The sequence below is a fragment of the Sipha flava genome, unplaced genomic scaffold, assembly GCF_003268045.1.
Source record: "Sipha flava isolate LNK unplaced genomic scaffold, YSA_version1 80_pilon_pilon, whole genome shotgun sequence".
Taxonomy (NCBI): domain Eukaryota; kingdom Metazoa; phylum Arthropoda; class Insecta; order Hemiptera; family Aphididae; genus Sipha; species Sipha flava.
The window spans coordinates 357,195-377,786 of NW_020273622.1; the positions used below are offsets into that span (position 1 = coordinate 357,195).

At 25.8% G+C, this 20,592-nt stretch overlaps 1 protein-coding gene across 1 annotated transcript in view; it reads left to right on the forward strand.

The window, feature by feature from the left end:
• LOC112693064 overlaps positions 1 to 20,592 on the forward strand; it is a 179,050-nt gene that overhangs the window by 118,586 nt on the left and 39,872 nt on the right. Inside the window, exon 4 of the mRNA XM_025567958.1 lies at positions 1,892 to 2,053. Within this exon, the coding sequence (XP_025423743.1) occupies positions 1,892 to 2,053 (162 nt within the window). The remainder of the gene's footprint in view (positions 1 to 1,891; positions 2,054 to 20,592) is intronic.

The window sequence follows — 20,592 nt, forward strand, 5'->3', positions numbered from 1 at the left end:
CGCGTAATGTTACAGTTTCCTCATTATTTATATTTCACGGTTAGAGGTGGTCCTACTTTATATTTATAGCGCACGGAATTTTTTGTGAATAGAACATAACATGTTGTTACATTTAACCTCCCCCTCCAGCTCCCCACTGATACCAGAGCATTACAAATATTTAACGACCAAGCCCACCGCACAACAACGCATACCGTTTTTTTTGTATACAGAAGTCGTAAACGGGTTTCTTCCCCGATTGTCAGCGTAATTATTGCAAGACGTTTTTTTAGGCAAACTATTTGCTGTCGTACACCGTTATGTTGGTGTATCTCAGCTCGTTTTGACCAAGATCGTACACTTTAATCATTGTACATTTAATTATTTTCTTGTAAGCAAGAAATTACAGGGATAATGAAACAACTAGTGGCAATCGCTATGCGTATAATGTTACGTGCTGATTAAATATAATTATAATAATGTAATGGTGACCAGCGTTTTATAACCGTAAGAATTTAGTTTTTATTGTTTTTTGAAAAGAAATTCTAAAACAAAATTGAACTAGGTTGTTACAACAAATTAAAACTTAAACAGCATATACGAGTAAAATAACTGGGTTGAAATTAATTTTCCGAAATGTCTAGTTATTGTTTACAGTTATGAATTGTCATCTGTAAAACTAAATTAATCTACGAAAATAATGCACAATGGTTGTTTTGTTTAATACAATTTGTATTAAACGTGTCTAAGTAAATTAAATAAATATATGTGTATAAATTTAATTTTTATCTTCGTCCAATTCTAATACACGAATACTGAACAGAGGTCCAAACAAATAATATAATTCTAAACCGTATGTTTATTTTATAAACATAGAATTAAAATTTAAAGAGAAAACATTGTATAATAATTGTATGATAATCTTCATTTAGAAAGTATTTCGATGAATATGTTAAAATATTATATGAGTTCTGTGCGTTGAACACGAAACATGATCTATTTTGAGTTTCTCTAGATTACACTTGATTTAATATTGATTAAAAAAATGATTTATTTAACAATAAAACAAAATCACTAGATATTATATATTGAACCATTAATCTTCCTGCACAGATATTTATACGAGCTATTATTACTGTGTGTAAAAATGAGTATCACAATATATGTGTTACACTTTTTTTTCATCGAACGAAAAACAAAACTAATATTTTATTTTAGTTGACATTTAAATGTTCATGTAGAACATTATAAGTTTGTCCTTATGAATAATTATTGTGTGGCACGATATTTTATAAGTGTATACTATCTATATCTTTATCATTATTCATGAATATGGTTTGTACTATTTTTTTTTTATGTCCAAAAATGTTCGTTGATATTTAAGAATATTAAGTTTAGCATTTTGATGTTAAACCCATTTAAATATTCTTTGAACGACTATCAATTTTCTGTTTACTCATAAAAAAATATGTTGACTCGTCAATACGAAATATTAACATTAAAACTTCCAGAATTTCATGGTTGTTGCATTCTAAAAGTTTCTTCTGTTCTTTTTTTTATTTAATATTTTATTCTAAAATCTCATTTGTCTCGAGCTTTATACTCCAGTTCCCTAGTATAATGACGAAAAATATGTTATGTGTATTACGTTATATTATTTATTTTATTTTTTTTTTTTTATGAACCATTTTACCGGGTATTTTCATTTGACGATGATTAAACTTTACAGTCGAGAAAATTAAAAAGTTATCTACGGTAAAGAAAATCGTTAAATATTTAGTTGAAAAAAGCTGTTTTGAAATATTACCACCAACATGATTATCGTTTAATGGATAGCAATAAAAATTACGCATCTCGTACATTGCTATACATAATATAATTAATGAAAATACTCATATTTTTTTTTTCGCAGGCCAAGTCGATCTATGGACGCAGGAATCACAAGGATGTCGTTGTAATCACGATTTAGTCAGACAAGACTGCGCGTGCTGTGTACCACAGGGCGGATGCCAATGCGGAGAACTAGCGCTTAACCGTTGTGCGCAATGCGGATTGGAGCAGCATTGCACGAACAGTAAATAATATTAATTGTCTACGTATTATGTATTTATGCTTCTTTCACTGATCAGTGTTTCTATTGATGTTTACCTAAATTGAAAACCATGGATGCACGTAACACCGTAACGTAGACTATATTCAAATTCGACGTGTATACCGTGTCGATTTGGTTATGAAAACAATATATTATGTAACAATAACCGAGTTATAAGCTATGGGAAAAACGTGCTATTCGCTTAATGAAAATTCAATAATTTATTAATAATAAAAGGAATGCATTTTAAACGTATAGGTTTAAAAAAATTTATCTCTGCAATCCACCCATACGATAGTCTGACACCTGCAATATAATTCGGCTTTTATTTATTAGGAAGTAAGGAAGTAAGTAATCACGTGAACCGTTCAGTATTATTGAACTGTGTAGTACATGTTTCAAGAATGTTCTCAGTCTGTAAAGCTAAATAAATAAACACGAGTCAAAACATTTTATACAAAAATAAAAATATATAACGATTTATTTAAGCAAAAATATTTAATATGTATTTATTATTATCTAGTATATATTACGCAATCATCAATATAATACAACATATTGATAATCGCAATCCTAAAAATAAAAATAAAACAGATTTATCAAAATCGTTGTTTTTTAATAAAAATAAAATTCCGTCATCTGGCTTTTCCGTTGATCCGCAACGGTTTTGCATTCAAATCGGATTGTCGAAATAACGCTGTATTTCATTAACACAATAAGATTCTTCGAATGGTTATAATAATAATAATAACAACAACAACAAGACCACGATATTTGATATTTCAAAGTAAAACGAAAAATCTTTGTGGACATAGAAAGTAATCGAAACCGCGCGGCACGGCCGGAGAGTAGATTGAAAGTTAATTTTATCGTGTTTCATCACGACGAACGATGACGATAATGATGATTATATGCATTGCAACAAGCGAACGGTCTCGATCGCCCACGTACCCGCGAGCTCTTCGACCGCGTATTTAAGTGCAGCGTCTTGTTCGTTCGAGTAGCACTTTAAAACCACGCGTTCGTTTGTTCGCAACCGATTCACGAGTGACTATAATATTTATAAAGAACCGCACCAAACATTATATACGTACACGTGTACTTAGGAGGGATCGGAATAGTATTCGCATCATATATGGTCGTGTTCGGTGCGTGTGTTTGCATTCAACGGACACTAAACGTACTACGATGATATTCATATGTATATGTATGTTCAACTACTATGTATTATTTAGTATCTCTTCGGCTAACCACTGCAGTTTGCGGTCGTTAAATGTACCGGTCAATTAGGCGAAACGCAACGATAAAATAGAAATGCTTTCATTGCACAATGCACGCGACCGTCTGTAAACGTATACGTCGATTTGTGGTGACTTATTGAAACGGTTCACAGTGTGCACGGTAAAATGGCAACTGCGTTAAATATTAATGGCCGTACTTACGGTTCAGTGTTCTCAGTAGCGTGTGTTTGCCGACGGATGAAACTCACGGAGAAAGAAAACACTAATCACGACTAAAAACCGAAAATAACGCTTAAAAAGCACGCGTATAAAAATACGTTTTTATATACTATGTGCAATTATTAATTGTTTATTATATTGTAAATATTTTTACTTACTTACATTAGGAAATATTTTTTATTTACTTTGTTTATTAATATTTAAAACCTATTTACGACCTGAGAAACACAGCAATATATTTACAGACACGAACATGGCCGGTGTAAATATAAAACAGACTGTTTTCACAATAAATTTATATTTTTTTTTTTTTTTTTTTTTTTTTAACGAAAACCGATTTTATAATTTTAAGTTATGATCTATTAATGCTTGGTTCTGGAACAAATTTTTAATAATGATTAAAAACAATTCGACTGATAAATTAATTAAAAAAAAGGCTTTATTCTTGTTTTAATTATAATTTAAAAAAAATTAAACAATAGGTATATTGAATTTTATACTTCAAAATAATAAAACTAATTATTTGCATCATTATCAAAAATTATACTACTATATGAAATTAAAATAAAAAGTTTTCAAATAACATAACTATTATAAAATTAAAATAATTAAATTGAATGCTAAAACTTTATTTAACATCCGATATCAGTTAAGTAGATATTATATTGTCAATATCTAAGGATAGGGAGGGTATTAGCACTCTTGTAGAAGTTGAACAGTTGTATTAATGTCATACATAATGTTCACATAAAAAAGTTAACGCTTTAAATTCTTAATGACGTATATAAACATATGTATATGAAGTATTAGTGTATTTTATTCAGCTCTCTACCCAGTAAATAAGTTTTAAGTACAGTCCACTATTTGTTCGCATATGTTGTTTATAGTTTTTGAACCTAAGATCATATTATTATATAATTTAATGAATAAATAATCAAATAGTTTATATATAGAAATAAATAAATAAATTCTTAGCCTAGAGCAGCCCCTAGGAGCACCAGGACCGCTTTCTAAAGGCATCGCGGTCTACGGTTCATAATAAATAGTTTAAAATATATAAAATTGTTTTTCCTAATTGTTTTCAAAAAAAAAACTTTATAGCAAATAATGTAATATTTTCTATTGCATATTTAGATATTCTCATTCTAACCTTATAATATTTTTATATAATAATTATAATCATAACAATAATTTTTATTTATTTTTTAAGTTTAAAAATGCATTAATTTATAATTAAGTAAAATTTTAGTAAAATTAATAAAATTGGTTATCAATAAGTATTTTTTTTTTTTATTCTGTCTTAAATATTATTCACACCAGGGCACCGTGACTAAACTGGGTCAAAAAAAGGCACCACGGAAAAAAAAAGTTTGGGAACCACTGGCCTAGAATATTATTATATCTGTAAAATACGACCGGTATTGAATTAACAATTCTTCATCAATTATAAACAAAGTAAATACAATTTATAAAATCTGATGTACCTAATGATCAGGGCTCGGAAGTTGTAGCACTAAAAATGTTACTTTTTAGCTCTTAAATATTTACTTAAAAACTCTAAAATATGCGCTATAAATAGCACTAAAAATCAAAAAAATATACATTTAACTTGAAAAAAATGTAATTGTAATGTAGTTGTTGGGATCATTAGACACAGTTAGTTTCTGAAATATCTTATTTTAGTGTTACTGTTATTGTGAACCTCGATTATGTTTGTTAATTTTTATATACATTATTAAATATATTTATTTATTGACGTCATGTTATTAAAGCGCAGAGTAAAATAATTTTAATCAATTTTTTTTCTTTGATAGATATTTATTTAGTTTTTAAATAATTGCGCTAAATCATCTACTAACATTCAGACGCCAAAAAAGTCAAAAAGTAGATACTCACAAGAAATAATAGCTTTATCTCGTGTATTTTGCGGCCGAATGAAACGAGATTTTGGTACTAGGCCAAAGTATATATTATAGACGACAGAACTTCGGATACAGTATGGTCTGGAAAAATATTAACTGTAAAAATATACTTGAATTGTTTTGTCTTTACGTCTTGCATAAAGAGTTTTTTTCGTAAAAACTAAACATTAACATACCATAAAGTATGATACGTATATTTCGGATATCATTACTATTTTATTTTGAATAATAAAGGAAATTGTAACTTTGTTAAGAACAATGAAAAAAACATTGATTTGATAACTATACCATTACCTTCATAGATTTTATTAAAATAGGCTTACTAAATAATGTAGAATAACTCAGTGTTAAGTAAAATTATTATATTTTCTTGACATATTTATATTTTATAAGCTATATTTATATATTAGATACTACATCGCAATATTAATGTTCAGATTTTCTTATACTTAAATACTACAATTTCATTTTTCTAAGAAGTTAAAAGTAGACTCATAATTTATTTTACTTGTATTTTATATCATTCACCAATTGTTGTACCTACTCGTATGTTGCAATAACGACTTAGTTGAAATTATATTATCCTATTTGAAAAATAGTTTTTCTAATATAATAACTGATCCCATCAGAGTAAAAATTATTTTGAATTTAAAACACAATTTATATTTTTGTTTGAATTTTCGTAAACTATGGTTTAAAAAAAATATCAAACACAATCAGTTTTAGTTGACATATCAAGCATTTAAAATATTTCATCCTTAGTCATATAATTCTTTGTTAATTGTTTTAAATTGCTTTTTCCATATAATTTTTAGCGTATTTATTTTGTTGTGTCTAGTACGTGTAATTACTTATCATGATGTTTAACTATTTATTGTACTGATGAAGTATGAATATTTGTTGCTTTTTCTGGTATTTTATATACCAACATATATCATTTTAAAATTTGAGATTAAAAACTTTGATGTCTTTCAGAAATTAAATAAATTTGTATAATGAACATAAAAATATTATCTTTAATTCTCAACAACAAAATTAGATGTGCAAAATTGAAAGTAAACTTCATGTATACCAAACAAAAAACTGTAACAGCATTTCAAGTACTTAAATCATTTTAATCTTTATAATTTGTCAAGTAAGATAATATTCAATAAAAATTCAAGGACCTGACCTAACCTAAACCTTATCGTGATACATTTTAGATCACACCTGGACTATACATTTCTCCCAATTTTTCTTATCGCTATATATTCATAAACATTTGTGTATTCTTTATTTAAGCTTAAGGTAAATTAATTTCTAACACGTTATTTTTAAGATTATCATAATTAATTTTAAAAAATTATTCCAGCCTCGTTGAGCTCATTCAGATATTTCTAATATGTACGTGTAATCATTTATCATCAGTTGTTTTCCTCATATTCACTAGATAAAATTATATTATTTTTAAACAAAATTTATTTCATAAAAGTAACGCTAGTATTTTAACACATTTTTAAGCTTTTATATATACAACCCGATTAAAAATATAAAATATTAAAAAAAAAGTTTTTGCATTAAAATTACAAAATGGTCGTTGTAAAAGCTAAACATTACAGGTTTATTTTAGAAACTGAAATTCAAATTGAAAAATGTTTACAATTGTAAAGAATATAAAAAATTGTTCATTAAAATTACCATTTCAGTTAAATTATCGTACTGTAAAATATTGGTCATGTACACGTAAATTAAAAATTATAAAATTCATATTTTCTTGACGTTGATACTCGTACTATTGTGTTTAATACTGATTATTTAGTAATATTGTTCTTATAAAAAATGTCGTTATAATTAATTTTTCTAACATAAATATATTCAAAAATATAATGCAAAACATGTATAGAGCTGAAAATAAATAAAACATACTTTAGAAGTTTCCAACTGTATACTTAGGATTTTGTGCCTCGGGTACAGAATTAATTAGGAACCATTCCCTTGAAAGCCAGCGGACTCGGTCATTTTATATTGTCAGATAAATACTTTATATTTCGATATTATCACAAGAACGTTTGGAGGAAACAAAACATTTAGTGCTTGAGGCAATCACTCCTTTACTCAATCTTTATCTCTCATTCTGGAAATTATTCATTGACTGGATGTATAGGATGTAAATGTGACACTATCGGTGATGATCCAAATAGTCATTTATATTAATTTTTATTTATTTTTAATATTTTTATCTATTTTTTCATTATAAATGAATTTCTTGAGCCTTTTATTAAAACTAAATAATATATATACTGATTGAATTTTAAAACAAAAAATAAACGTAATATACGTATTACATAATTCGTATTAGACTGCTATAGGGTATCAATAAGATATTTTTAATCTCAAAAAAAATATTCTACTTGTTAATAAAATAATAACAATGCATAACATATGAGTATGCATTAATTAAAATAGTATAAACAATAAAAATATCTTGTATAATGTTGACTCGAATACTTCAATTATTTATAGACTATAGAGATTATAAACTCGTTTTACATTTTTTTGTTTTACAATTTCTCACTTTTATAATCTAAATAATTGTTAGTCATTCAAATAATAATGGTAAAATGTTCACGTAGTATATTATATTATATTATAGTTTATTAAATAATATTATAACGACACTAATTAACAATAAGTTAAATAATATAGTTAAAAAAAATAAAAATACATAATATTAAAATATAAGAAAGATGGAAAAAAGTAGACGAACGAGTAGTTACTTTAGTGAGAACAATCACCGGCTCCAAAACTTGGCTCATATGATAATCAGTCAAATTACTACGATTGATAATTGAATTTAATATTACATAAGTGAAAAGGATATGATGGAAGATATCTTAGTGAACGCGTCACATGATTGGTAATGGATAAACATTTATTATGGCGTCATGTTTATTGACCATCATGCACTTTAAAAATACACCACCGATTGTGTACTACAAGGTAAAATTGGTTACTAAAGTTTCGTCATCGATCAAGATAAAATATGAAAGTACGACTTCTTGGTAATATTATAAAAACCGTTTAGCTGTTTCAACTAAATAAGTAAATGTTGGATTCTATAGTGGTATATCGACCAGACACAATATGCGAGTCATGTTTTGCTATTGTCAATACGTGTCATTACTGTGAACGGTCATCACCAACCTCTCTTCCGTGTGCTTCGATTTATACAGTTAAAACTATTCATAATTTATGGAAAGCGTATTTGACGTGAATAATCGAGGAATAGTTAACGCACACCTCTTATTTTACGCGCGGACAATTATTTGTAAAAAAAAATTGCCAAATGAGAGCAAATCTGTACCGCATTATAACTATCAAAGATGGAAAGGCATTTAACTTTCATTCGTCATTGTCCATTATTCACGAACCATTCAAATTAATATTAATGGGGTAAGTTTTCGTATACATTTTATTATTGTTCAAGCAAAATATTGTTACTCTAATAAAATATACTTTTACTGTGCATTAACATTGACTGACATATCACGCATCATTATTCGGTCAATAAATGATAATATGCTCATAAATTGAAAATGACGGGCGGATGGATGGATTAGTGTGAAAACTTGCTAAGTTTTGAGTGTATTTCAAAATTTCAATACAATATTTATTTATTTATTTTCAAATATTCTATATAAAATTTTAAAAAGTCATCAGAATTCGGTCATGTCACATAATGTCAAAATATTTGATTTTCACATTTTTGTACGATTTATTTACTTCTTATAGATTTCTATTTTACTGAATATCTTATCACTATAATGACTGTCAACTATTCAAATCGGTTTTTACAAGAATTATGTAAATCGTAATATGCGTTATTTGGCATATATATTTTTATGGTATATTTTTTTAAATTTGATATTTTGACATGCATTATTTCATAAAAACTAACGTAATTAAATCGAAGCGTTTAACAAACGAATTTAGTCTCGTATAAATACTATATACAAATATAAGTTTAAATAACTCATGAAAAATGTTATTATCAATAAATTTGAATTACCTGATAAAAGAAGTTTTATATCAATATGTAAAAATCTTAAATATATTTTATTATCATAAATAAAACTCCTTTTATTTGATAATTCAAATTTACTGTAAACGATGATAATACGAAAAATAAGATAATTAATTAATATTAAGTATAAAGTCATACAATATGCAACAGTAATATATACTTAAGCATTTAGTAAAGATTATTTCTGAACTAAAATATGATACCAAATGTTAAATATTAATAACATTTTTTTTTTTTTTTAATGATTTGAAATAACTTAATAATTTAATTGTAACACAGTTATATTACATAAGTATCATATTTTGTTAAATCTGATAAGACAATTGCTATTTCTATAAATACTTTTTTTAGAAGTAATATTAGCTGTTTTGATTTTAGGTTGCAAGTATGTAATTGAGACTATATATGTATTAAAAAATATGAGTAACATAATGTATAAAAATAATTTATTTTTTATTGAATAATTCATTGAGTGAATGATATATTGTATACAATGATATATTATAAAATCTTAATTTAATTTCAATGGAGAAAACTTTTTAAGTATTTTTTTTTAGCCATTTGAAGAAATTACCAAACTCAGTTTTGAAATTAATTAAATGTTCAAAACAATCCAAGAACATCTAGGTAGTTTAAACCTTTTAAAAAATACGAAGTAATAGGAATCAGAGGATTTTCAAATGTTTTAAATTAACCATGGTTAATTTAAAGAATAACCGGAGGAAATTCGAATTTACTTTAAATATTTAAGAAGGACATCAGAAGATTGAAAAAAACACATAATTTCTGATGTAAATACGAGTAGATCTTAAACTAAGATAAATTAAAAAAACTGTAATTTTAAAAAATGCTCCCAATATTAATAATATACAAAGATGCGTTAAAATAAACACTTATCTTTGATAGGAAAAATATTGCTACTCTTTGATGGTAACTTTTTTTATTCATCGAACTTAGATATTTATGAAATTAAAGGAAATATTTCTACTCACTGGAAAACAATTTTCCATTTATTAAACTGTTCTTCATTTCTAAAAGCAGATATTTTCTAAAGTACGAAAAAATAGAAGAATATATAAAATTGTTATGATTACTACAATTTTTCTTACGGCTAATTAAATACATTTTTTTTTTTTTTTTTTTTTAATATATCTCTGTAAAGTATAGTTGATATATTTTTATAATTAAATTAACTTTGTTATAATTGTTATAATTTTAAATGCACAGTTAATGCAATCAAATTCAATATGTTTATATCAATTAAAAAGCAGCTTTAAATAGAAAATTAAAATCCATGTTAGATTAAGCGTTCATTTTGATATCACAAATCGGTTGAGGTTATTATTGTACAGTACATAAGAGCTGGCACACTATAGAGAAAAATAAAACTAGGGTTAAAACTGTCTATAAATGTGTTTACACTACAAATGTATTTGATCTATATAAAACAGTCACGTAGAGCACGTGTAGATGATAGTTCTCTTATTGACACATCATACGAATCAGGGTGTAATTGATGACAATTTTTCGTATTAAAATTTTGTTCTGTAAAATTAATAAATTGAGATTAGTGACAAAATATGATATGATATGATATTAATTAGTATAAATTATCAATTTTTGGGTGTGCTCTATTTAATTTATTTGACACTATATTTTATATTTATAGCATTAGAGTTGGATCTTCAATTACAATGATTATTGTTAGCATACTTAATTAAGTCAAGCTAGGATCTAGAAAGGCAACCGCAAAAGTGATTTACCTTATGTACACTAACTATAATTAATCAATAAAAAAAAAATCAAACGTGTACTGATTTTTTACGATCAGTTTCTTGATATAATACTATTGCTTATAAAAAATTAACAAGTCACGGATTATTGATTGGAGTTTAGAAATGATTTTTTCGACAAAAGTAACTTTAGCGATTCAAGTTCTTATGCTTGTTAAAAAAGTTGCGAGTTAAGAGTTAAAAATGTTTTGAAACACAGATCGTTAAATATGATTAATTATATAAGTACTTATTACATAAATATTTCCAGTTTTCAAAATTGTCATTACATATCTTACAAAAAAAAAAAATAATAATAATAATAAAATCGAAATATTTAAAAATCTATATTATATAAATGTAGGAAAATGATAAAAAGCGTTTAATGTTCATCAAAACTACAATCTAATCTAATGAGAAGTATCAATTGAATAATAACGTAATAACGATGTAATATCTCAACATTTGTAGTATATTATTCTTCTTGTTTAAGTTTAAAAGTCATGCGTGTAAAACGTTATCTGAATTGGTGAAACAACAACAACAAATCGTATTAATTGTACCACAACTGCTATGCAAAACTTGTATATTGATTGTCAATAAATCGGCAAATGGTATTGTTTTCGGTCACTCGATTTCAACTGCGGTCTGTAATGAATTGTTTTGGGTGGAATGGCTACAATAAACGAGACGAATGACATTGCGTCCATCCTACCATCAAAATATGTATTGCCTACTCTTTTGGCCACCCTAAATAAGGATAAACAATAACAGTATATTTTGTATGAGATGTTTTAAAATGATGAATATTAAGTACTGAATAATTATTTTGGTTGTTGATCGAATAGAAAAGGCGTAAGAAACAAAAAAACATTGGAAAAAATATATTATGAAGCATACTTATTTTCAAAATTTCTCACTATTTTCATTTTTTTATTTATTTATTTATTTTTTTTTTAATCAAGTTATGATACTAAAGAGTACTTTTCAATTAATTGCATTTTGAAACATTCATTTATGTAAGTTAAAAAATGGTTCTGTGGTACTGATTGCATTTTTCATTAATTTACCAATAATATTCAAAAAAATCAATATTCAAAAAACGTTCATAAGGATTCAAAAGGTTTTCTATTATTACATACGTATAATGAAATTTATATTATTAATTTTAATCTATTAAAATTTGATGAATATACTATTTAAAATTTTATTTTATGTTTATGCACTTATGTTTAACACTATAATTATATACATTTTCGACATACATAAAAATTAAAAGTTAAACATATTGAAGTCGGCGTTATGTATAGGCAAAAGTAATACATAACTGTTACGGTGGATATAATAATATACTGCACTGTAATATAATTATTATTTTTTTCCATCTTATATTTCCAACTTTTGGTTGTACAGCATATTCAATTATACTTAAATAATTATATTCCCTACCATTTAAAGTAATAACAATAAATTATTATAAAATCAATACAACCCTTAGCTTCCTTCTAAGTATGAGAATAGGTGATCAAGTCTTTATCTAAAACAAAAATATTCGACTAATCTCAACCCTCAGTCTTAAATCAACTTAAAATGAAAACATAAACAATAATTTGGTTTATTCCTCTTAGCAATATTCCTAAAAAAATTAAAAATTTATAGCTTCGTACAAGATAAAAATATCGAATGTTTATGCGTTTATATTAATCATCACATAATATATATAGTCGTATGAAAAATATAAATGGTAAAATGTACTGTGAGGCTATTCACGCATGATTTTAAAATGAGATACTTGACAATTTATACATTACGGGCAATCGTGATCCAAACGAACTTTATCCGCATCGCCTATTATCGTACGACTTAAGACGTGTCCTCGTGATTATATAATGTCGTCTGCAGCACAGACGTAGGCATCTCGAGAGAGTCGAAAGAGCTCATCCGACGGGGCGGCGTCGACCGTGTAATTAAAGTAGGATACGGTTCCGTATATATATATATAAACGTTCTTTATATTTTAGGCTGTAGTTTTGGATAGGTGGATGGGAGGTTCAGATGTCAAGATGAGGGAGGAGAAGTACAATTCTTGCAGATCGCGTGTGTTTCCCATTAAACGATCGTGCGACATTACGCTGCATGGTCTGATAACCACAATGGGAAATGGCCGAAAAACAACAAAAACATATTTTAACAACCGCATAAATATGGATGTACAATGAATTAATGTAACCGTATTTTAGATTATGTGTGAAATGAAAAACGTATTGATTTCACCCTGAAGTGTGTGTTTTTGTCTGTTTGCACAGTTACGACAGGAAAAAAGATTATTCCGATCATCATCAAATAAAAAGTATGAGATCGAAAATGAGTTCTGAGTACCATTGAATTTCATAATGATATTCCGAATAATTAAGAAAAATGAAAAAAAAAAATCCAAAAAAACTTAAATTTCAGACGAAATTAGAACTATAATCACTAATATCTTCGACTATTTTTCCATACACCATTTTTATTTTTATTTTTATGTTGTTCAACACGATTTTGACTGGAAGGATTGCTCAAATCATCATAACCATAAGAATACTCTGACAAATAATTTGGTTTTATTAATACATTGTAAGAAGTAATTTTCGAACATTATTCTTAATAATAGCAAAAAAACTAACAAAAGGTTATAAAAAAAAAGGCTAAATTTGCCGCATTCCGATTTTCGAAATTGAAATATTTTTTCATCGTAACTCAAAAAATTATGTTTGTAGAGACTTAAAATGTTCATTGAATAATTATATCACTATTTACTATTAATTGTAAACATTTTAGAAGATTTTTAAGTATTTATTTTAGAAAATTTAAAATTTCATATTTTTCTACCTTTTTATTGAAAATGTCGGTATTATTAATTTCGTTCGTCAAAAAATCCTGAACATTTAATGTAAACTTCTTCATTCTTATAATTTACTGATAAAAGAAAAATAAATGTTTTTCAATAATGGCATGCATAACATCAGTAGACATAATACGGACTTAGAGCGAGTAATCTTGTTAATATCAAGTACGTTCATGTTTGTTATCTCCTACTGTCATTCGGTCCATTATTGTTCAACGATATGAATCAATAATCAGATGCATTCATTTAATTATTATTATTTTTTATACTTAAGTAGTGAAAATTATTGTTTTAGATTAGATAGCATTAGATATTATTGACATTTTAATGTATACCTTCTCAAACAGACCCACAATAAAACAGAGGCCCATCTTCGGTTAAACTTTTATTCGATCCCGTCCTATATTATTTCTTTGATATTACAGGTTAAAAAATTATTTGAAATGTAATATTTCTTTATTCAAATTAAATGTTTGTAATATTTTTATCGTACGATAATTAGTTAAGATTTGATTGTTGTTTTTAAATATATATATTTTTTTTTTTAAACGTAAATTATCAACTAGTTTTACGCCTTTATGAGTTAACTCACTTTAGGTAACGTAGTTAGTTTGGAATTTTCCGTCAGTGCATGTTAAATCGATACGAATTTAAAACCTAACCATCAGAATTTGATCGATTATCGCCGAAAATAGCATTTACATGTATAACACATCTAAACATTTTTATCGGTGGTTTGTAGGCCTTGTGGTAAGTTTTTCTATTAAAATATATTACATACTAAAGTGAAATTCCTATAAAACTAAATCCCACTTGACAGTGATTTTTCTGTTTCAATCAGATTTTCGTTTTGTTTATTAACTTGCTATGTTTTAATTAATAAAACGCAATAATATTAGTATGCACGTAATTAAAACTTATTGAAAAAATTAAAATTAAATCATTCATAAACATAAAAATAGATTTTTATTATAAAGAGTAATACATATAATTGCATTGAATTATATGCTATTTATTTCATTATTATTTTATGGTTTATCAATACAGATACATAACTTTTCAAATGTATAATTACATTTTTTATCGTCATATCGTACACTGGTAATGAGTTAGATTGAAGAATAGAAGATGATTTTTATGTTCTGTGGAGACTTTATAGAAATCATTTTTTGTTTGAACCTTATTATTTTTTAATTAAAATGCTGATAAAAACAAAAAAAAAGTTGTTTATAAAATTATTGCTTTCAAATAATGTATTTTATATGAATAATAATAATTAAAAAAAAAAAAAATTAAAAACAAAAAACATTCATATAAGGACGGCGAGAAACCAATCATAAAAATGTTTGTTTTACTTAAATTTCCTTTTTACAGAGATCACGTATTATTGGCATTTTACTGTATATAATTTTAAAATAATTCAGTGTTGTTTTAATGTTAAGTGGCTTTTATGAAATTTTAAAATAGCATCCGAATACTATTATACTTGTAGTGTTTCTTATTTTTTTACTCCTCTTTCGACTTTTTGCTACTAGTAAAATTATTTATCTAAATAACTCAATTGAATAATATTATTTTCTGTAAATTCATTGGACACTGTTTAAAAAAATTTAAGTTTTTATCGTATGTATAAATAATCATATAATATATAAAAATAATAATAATATATTTTTCAACGTATAATATATGTATAGTAAGTTTCAACACCATATAATACATTATGTTTAAAATGTTTATATATAGTATTCATGTTTTTGAATAACTTAAGTCGTATTAAATGCTCTACTATTAATGATTTAAATATGTCTGCATGGAAAAAAAATTATTTTTATCTTTCCGTTCCGCCGTTAAATACGAACCTTACTGTGCATAAATCTGTAGAGTGATTTTAATTTTATTGTTGAAAAAAACATCTCGCCGTACACATCATGTGAGTATACCAATCTTTTCTCATCCCTATTTTTTGAATATTTCTTCACAAGTACATTAATCGAATTTTTTAATTATTTGTACATGTTATCGTCAATGCCTTAATTGATATAATAATATAAATGCCTAACATTTATAGTCGATATCATCAATGCCTATACATTAACTGACATCGTAGAGAATGTTGTGAAAATTAAATATTTTGTTAGCACATTTACAACTACGAATAGGAAATTATGTTATTATATAATACCGATGGACAATTTAGATAATTTTTTTTAGCAAAATATTAAAATTAGATGAGAAATTTATAAATATTAAATTAATTGTACTTAATTATTTTTTTCACGATGTATTATACCGTGATACTTTAAGTTACATAAAATAATTTTTGTTTTTTTAAAAGCACATCTATTAGTCATACATCGTGTTTTACAAATATATCTGGTATATCCTTGTAATACCACGATAGCAGTCTCATGAACAGCGACTTATTTTTATTTAATTAATTGATTTTACAATGCAAGGCCGTTTCTAATTAAATAAATAAATAAGTAATTGATTTAATATTTTTATCAATTATGGTCACTTCAAAATCAGTATCGTATACTGTCTAGTTTGATCGGAAAAATCGATATTGGCAAGTCATTTACGTCAATTCCTCAATTCACGTAAATACCGGTTAGATTAAATGCCAGTCAAATTCCGGTAACATGCACATTAAAAAAAAACTTCAATCTAATTATTATGTTTTTTTAATATCTAAAGTTCCCAATTATCCAAGTATCCTCATTCACCTATGATCATATTTTATAATTCGTTCTATTCAAAAAATTATATAAAAATAAAAACTATACCACTTACTCTTACACTCTTATCTTAATTGCTTGTACACTCATTTATACACTCATGTAAACGTACTTTAATATGAAAAAAATACTAATAACACGTGCAAATATAATCGATTTTTATAATCATTGAAGGAGTACGCTTGTTCGGTGCTTGTGATGTAGTATAATAAAGTCAATTTAAACCTCATAAAAAATAGTAATTCCGATATGAAACACGACATAATACAAGTTTAATCGATCCTGCTTTTGTTTTTATAACAACTTAAATTTAATTTTACTGGATATACTTTTTCAATGACTAATAAAAATATGCAGTTCAATTGAAAGCAATCATATAAGTTTTAAATGATTAATTCAGATTTATCAGGACATTTCAAATACATTATTCACTCTAAGCATTTATAATATCAACACGCAACAGTGTGCAAAACAAAATCATCGATATTTTTACCGTCATGACCAAATAATTAATACTTACGAAATATCGGTCGTTTTACTACAAGACCCTGTTAATCCCTTCTTTTGCTAAATTTTTTAGTTAAATATACTAAACTAATAAATAACTTCTTTAGCTAAATATAATTAATTATTTCATATTATTGAAACATGAAAGGCTATTTACCGATTAGAAGCACACAATATACATACCTATAGAATACCGAATACACATAAGTAGTGAATCAGTGAACGCGAAATTCAAAGATTATAGGATAAAAATTCTCAAAATATTCAACAATAGTACCTAATACTCTATTATTATTATTAATATTGGTAAATACTGATATTTTAGTGCAGAATACTGTTACTCGATTGTCTATGATTGTTGATTTGATTCACGATTAAACTATTCGAATTAAAATAATCGAATTATTCAAGTATACATTACACCCTTACTTAATACTTTTTTCAAAATTATTATGTCATACATTGTCAAAATAACTATAACAATGATACTCCATTCAAAATAAGAACTATGAAAATAAATTACACAAACAATAATAATGGTTTTTAAACGCATGAGACGCATACATGTAGTTATGATTATTACACTAATACTCAGGTATCAACGATTAAAATATACACATGTACACATTTAACTTACTGACTCGATTTTTTACCTAAACTTTTTTAACAATCCCTCGGGTTCTTTTCGACACGAATTTTAATTGTGTTTAGGTTACGTGATATTTTTTTAAACCAATCATTAAATTGGTTTTTATAGATTACTTCAGTATACCTTTTGTAGTTTTTTTTTTATTGTTTTATTCATTTTACGTACAAAAAATACTATACTTAAAATATATATTTATTATATATATTATATATATATATCATTCAAATTGTATATACACCTTTATTATAATTTATCCTAACATAACGATCTAGCCATCACTCCTGTCCACGATGTAGCTAAAAGCCTTTTACAGACGTTTTAACTCAAACCTAAAAAGCCACGCGAATCCCGTGATCAAAAACCGTTCGTCTATAAATATACCCGGTAATCCACAAAAAAAGGTTAATAAAGCAGTCGTGTTGGGACCTATTAACCTATCACCCAAACAATTATATAAAACGATATTGCAATTATATAAATTAATTAATTAAAGTTTTTCCCCTTTTTTAATTTATTTTCTTTTAACTTAATTAAACTATTTTTTACCGTAAAAGTGCCTTCGCTAGAAAGTATCTAGAACCCGCCATTTCTATCTCAAATTTACTTATTGTTAATATTATCATTGATTATAAATAGTATATATAGCTCACTGCAATACAAAATACGCGGCTCGTTAAATGGCGGGTGTCGCTACGAGGCGCTCCGCGCAGTTATTAGTTTTGGCGGGTGTCGTTATAATCGCTAGTAGTTTACAAAAGTGGGGACTGCCATTTGAGTTGCTCCCATTTTAATAATAGATAGGCCTATTTTATGTTTAATACCTAAATATAATAAAAATTGTCTATAATATACCTATACAGGTCATACTATTAAATTTTCATTGGAAAAAGGTTATGACTATTATAAGCATGTTACATTTTAAAATACAAATAAGCGATGTAATATTATATTATATAAATTAGCCATATAGTAATCACATATTCACATTAACATATTAATTATTTTAAATACAATATAAATAGGTACTCACATAGATTGTAAATAGTATTTAAATAAATACTATTTATAATCAATGGTACAAGCTATATTGAAAAATAAAGGGAATATGGATTTACCAATTTATTTTATTGTTTGGCTAATGTGTGTAGTTTTCTCAATGCCCCCTCTCGACCACCAAGACCATTGTCGTAGTTTATTTTTGACCGAATTGAAATATTTTGTTACTATTTTTAAGGTATTTAATGTTTGTCTTGGTACAAAATAAATGATTAATACAGCCAACACTCAACAGCCATCGGCTAATGGTTGAATTTGTGTATATTTAATTCGATAACCGTTTACTGCCTTGTGTTTTTTCAAAAAAAAATGTGTACAAAAAACTTGTAAATCTACAAAACAACAGCCTAAATTGAGAATACTACAAAACAAATAATTAATTGTAATATATTGTGATACTAAAAAAAAAAATGTTTTAAATGTTTTAATATTTATTTAATTATGTTTTCAAGATAATATAAGTATATTTCGAAATAGTAAGTAGTTATGACTAATTATGAGTATGTAGAATATTAATATTTAAATTCAATTTAATATCAAAACTATCAACACACCTTTAATTAAAACTGGTTACAACGTGCTATTACGTGTGTACAGTGTGTTACGATAGTGACAAAACAATGCGGGTCCTCACTAGCCAATTATTTATTTATTTATTATATTATTTATTTTATTATTATTTATTTATAATAATTTATTTATTATTAATCAGTTATTTATAACCAATGTCAATACCATTGATTATAAATAGTACTATTTACGTCTCACCGAGGACCGACCGCCGACGTTTAGCAACGATTAAAAGTATCATAATATTATTTTATTCCATTATAATTGACAAAATTCCTTATCGCCCTCTATTGGCAAAAGTTTCTTACTCAGCATATTTTGTATTGCAGTGAGCTATCTATACCATTTATAATCAATGATATTATGCAACATTTTATACAACATATTTTGAATGAAATAATAAATAATGATAAAAAAATATATTATAAAATATAATACATTGACTAAAATAAAACTATATAAGCTATGAAATAATTATAACATGACGTAAAAATGTCGTAATAATTTAAAATAAATGTATGCTTGATACATAAATAACCTAACCTATTGAATTTGTAACGACAAGAAATCTCATTTGAAATTAATTATTTATTGAACATAGTATATATTATTATATTTCACTTGTGTTTTCCGGCTAATAATTAAGTTGATTGGTTGATATATTTATTACGTGACTATTTATTAATAAACTAGCTGACCCAACATACGTTGTCTTGTTTTAATTATTAATATTGAATTCGAATTGGTATAATTAATAAAAAAAAAAGTATTAATAATTCTAATGATTTATGATACATATAAAATATTCTTAGTTTTTTTCTAGCGCGTATATAAATAGTTTCGTTGATATTCCGATGAGAGAACAAGCTACATAAAACAGGCCATATAAAAAACATG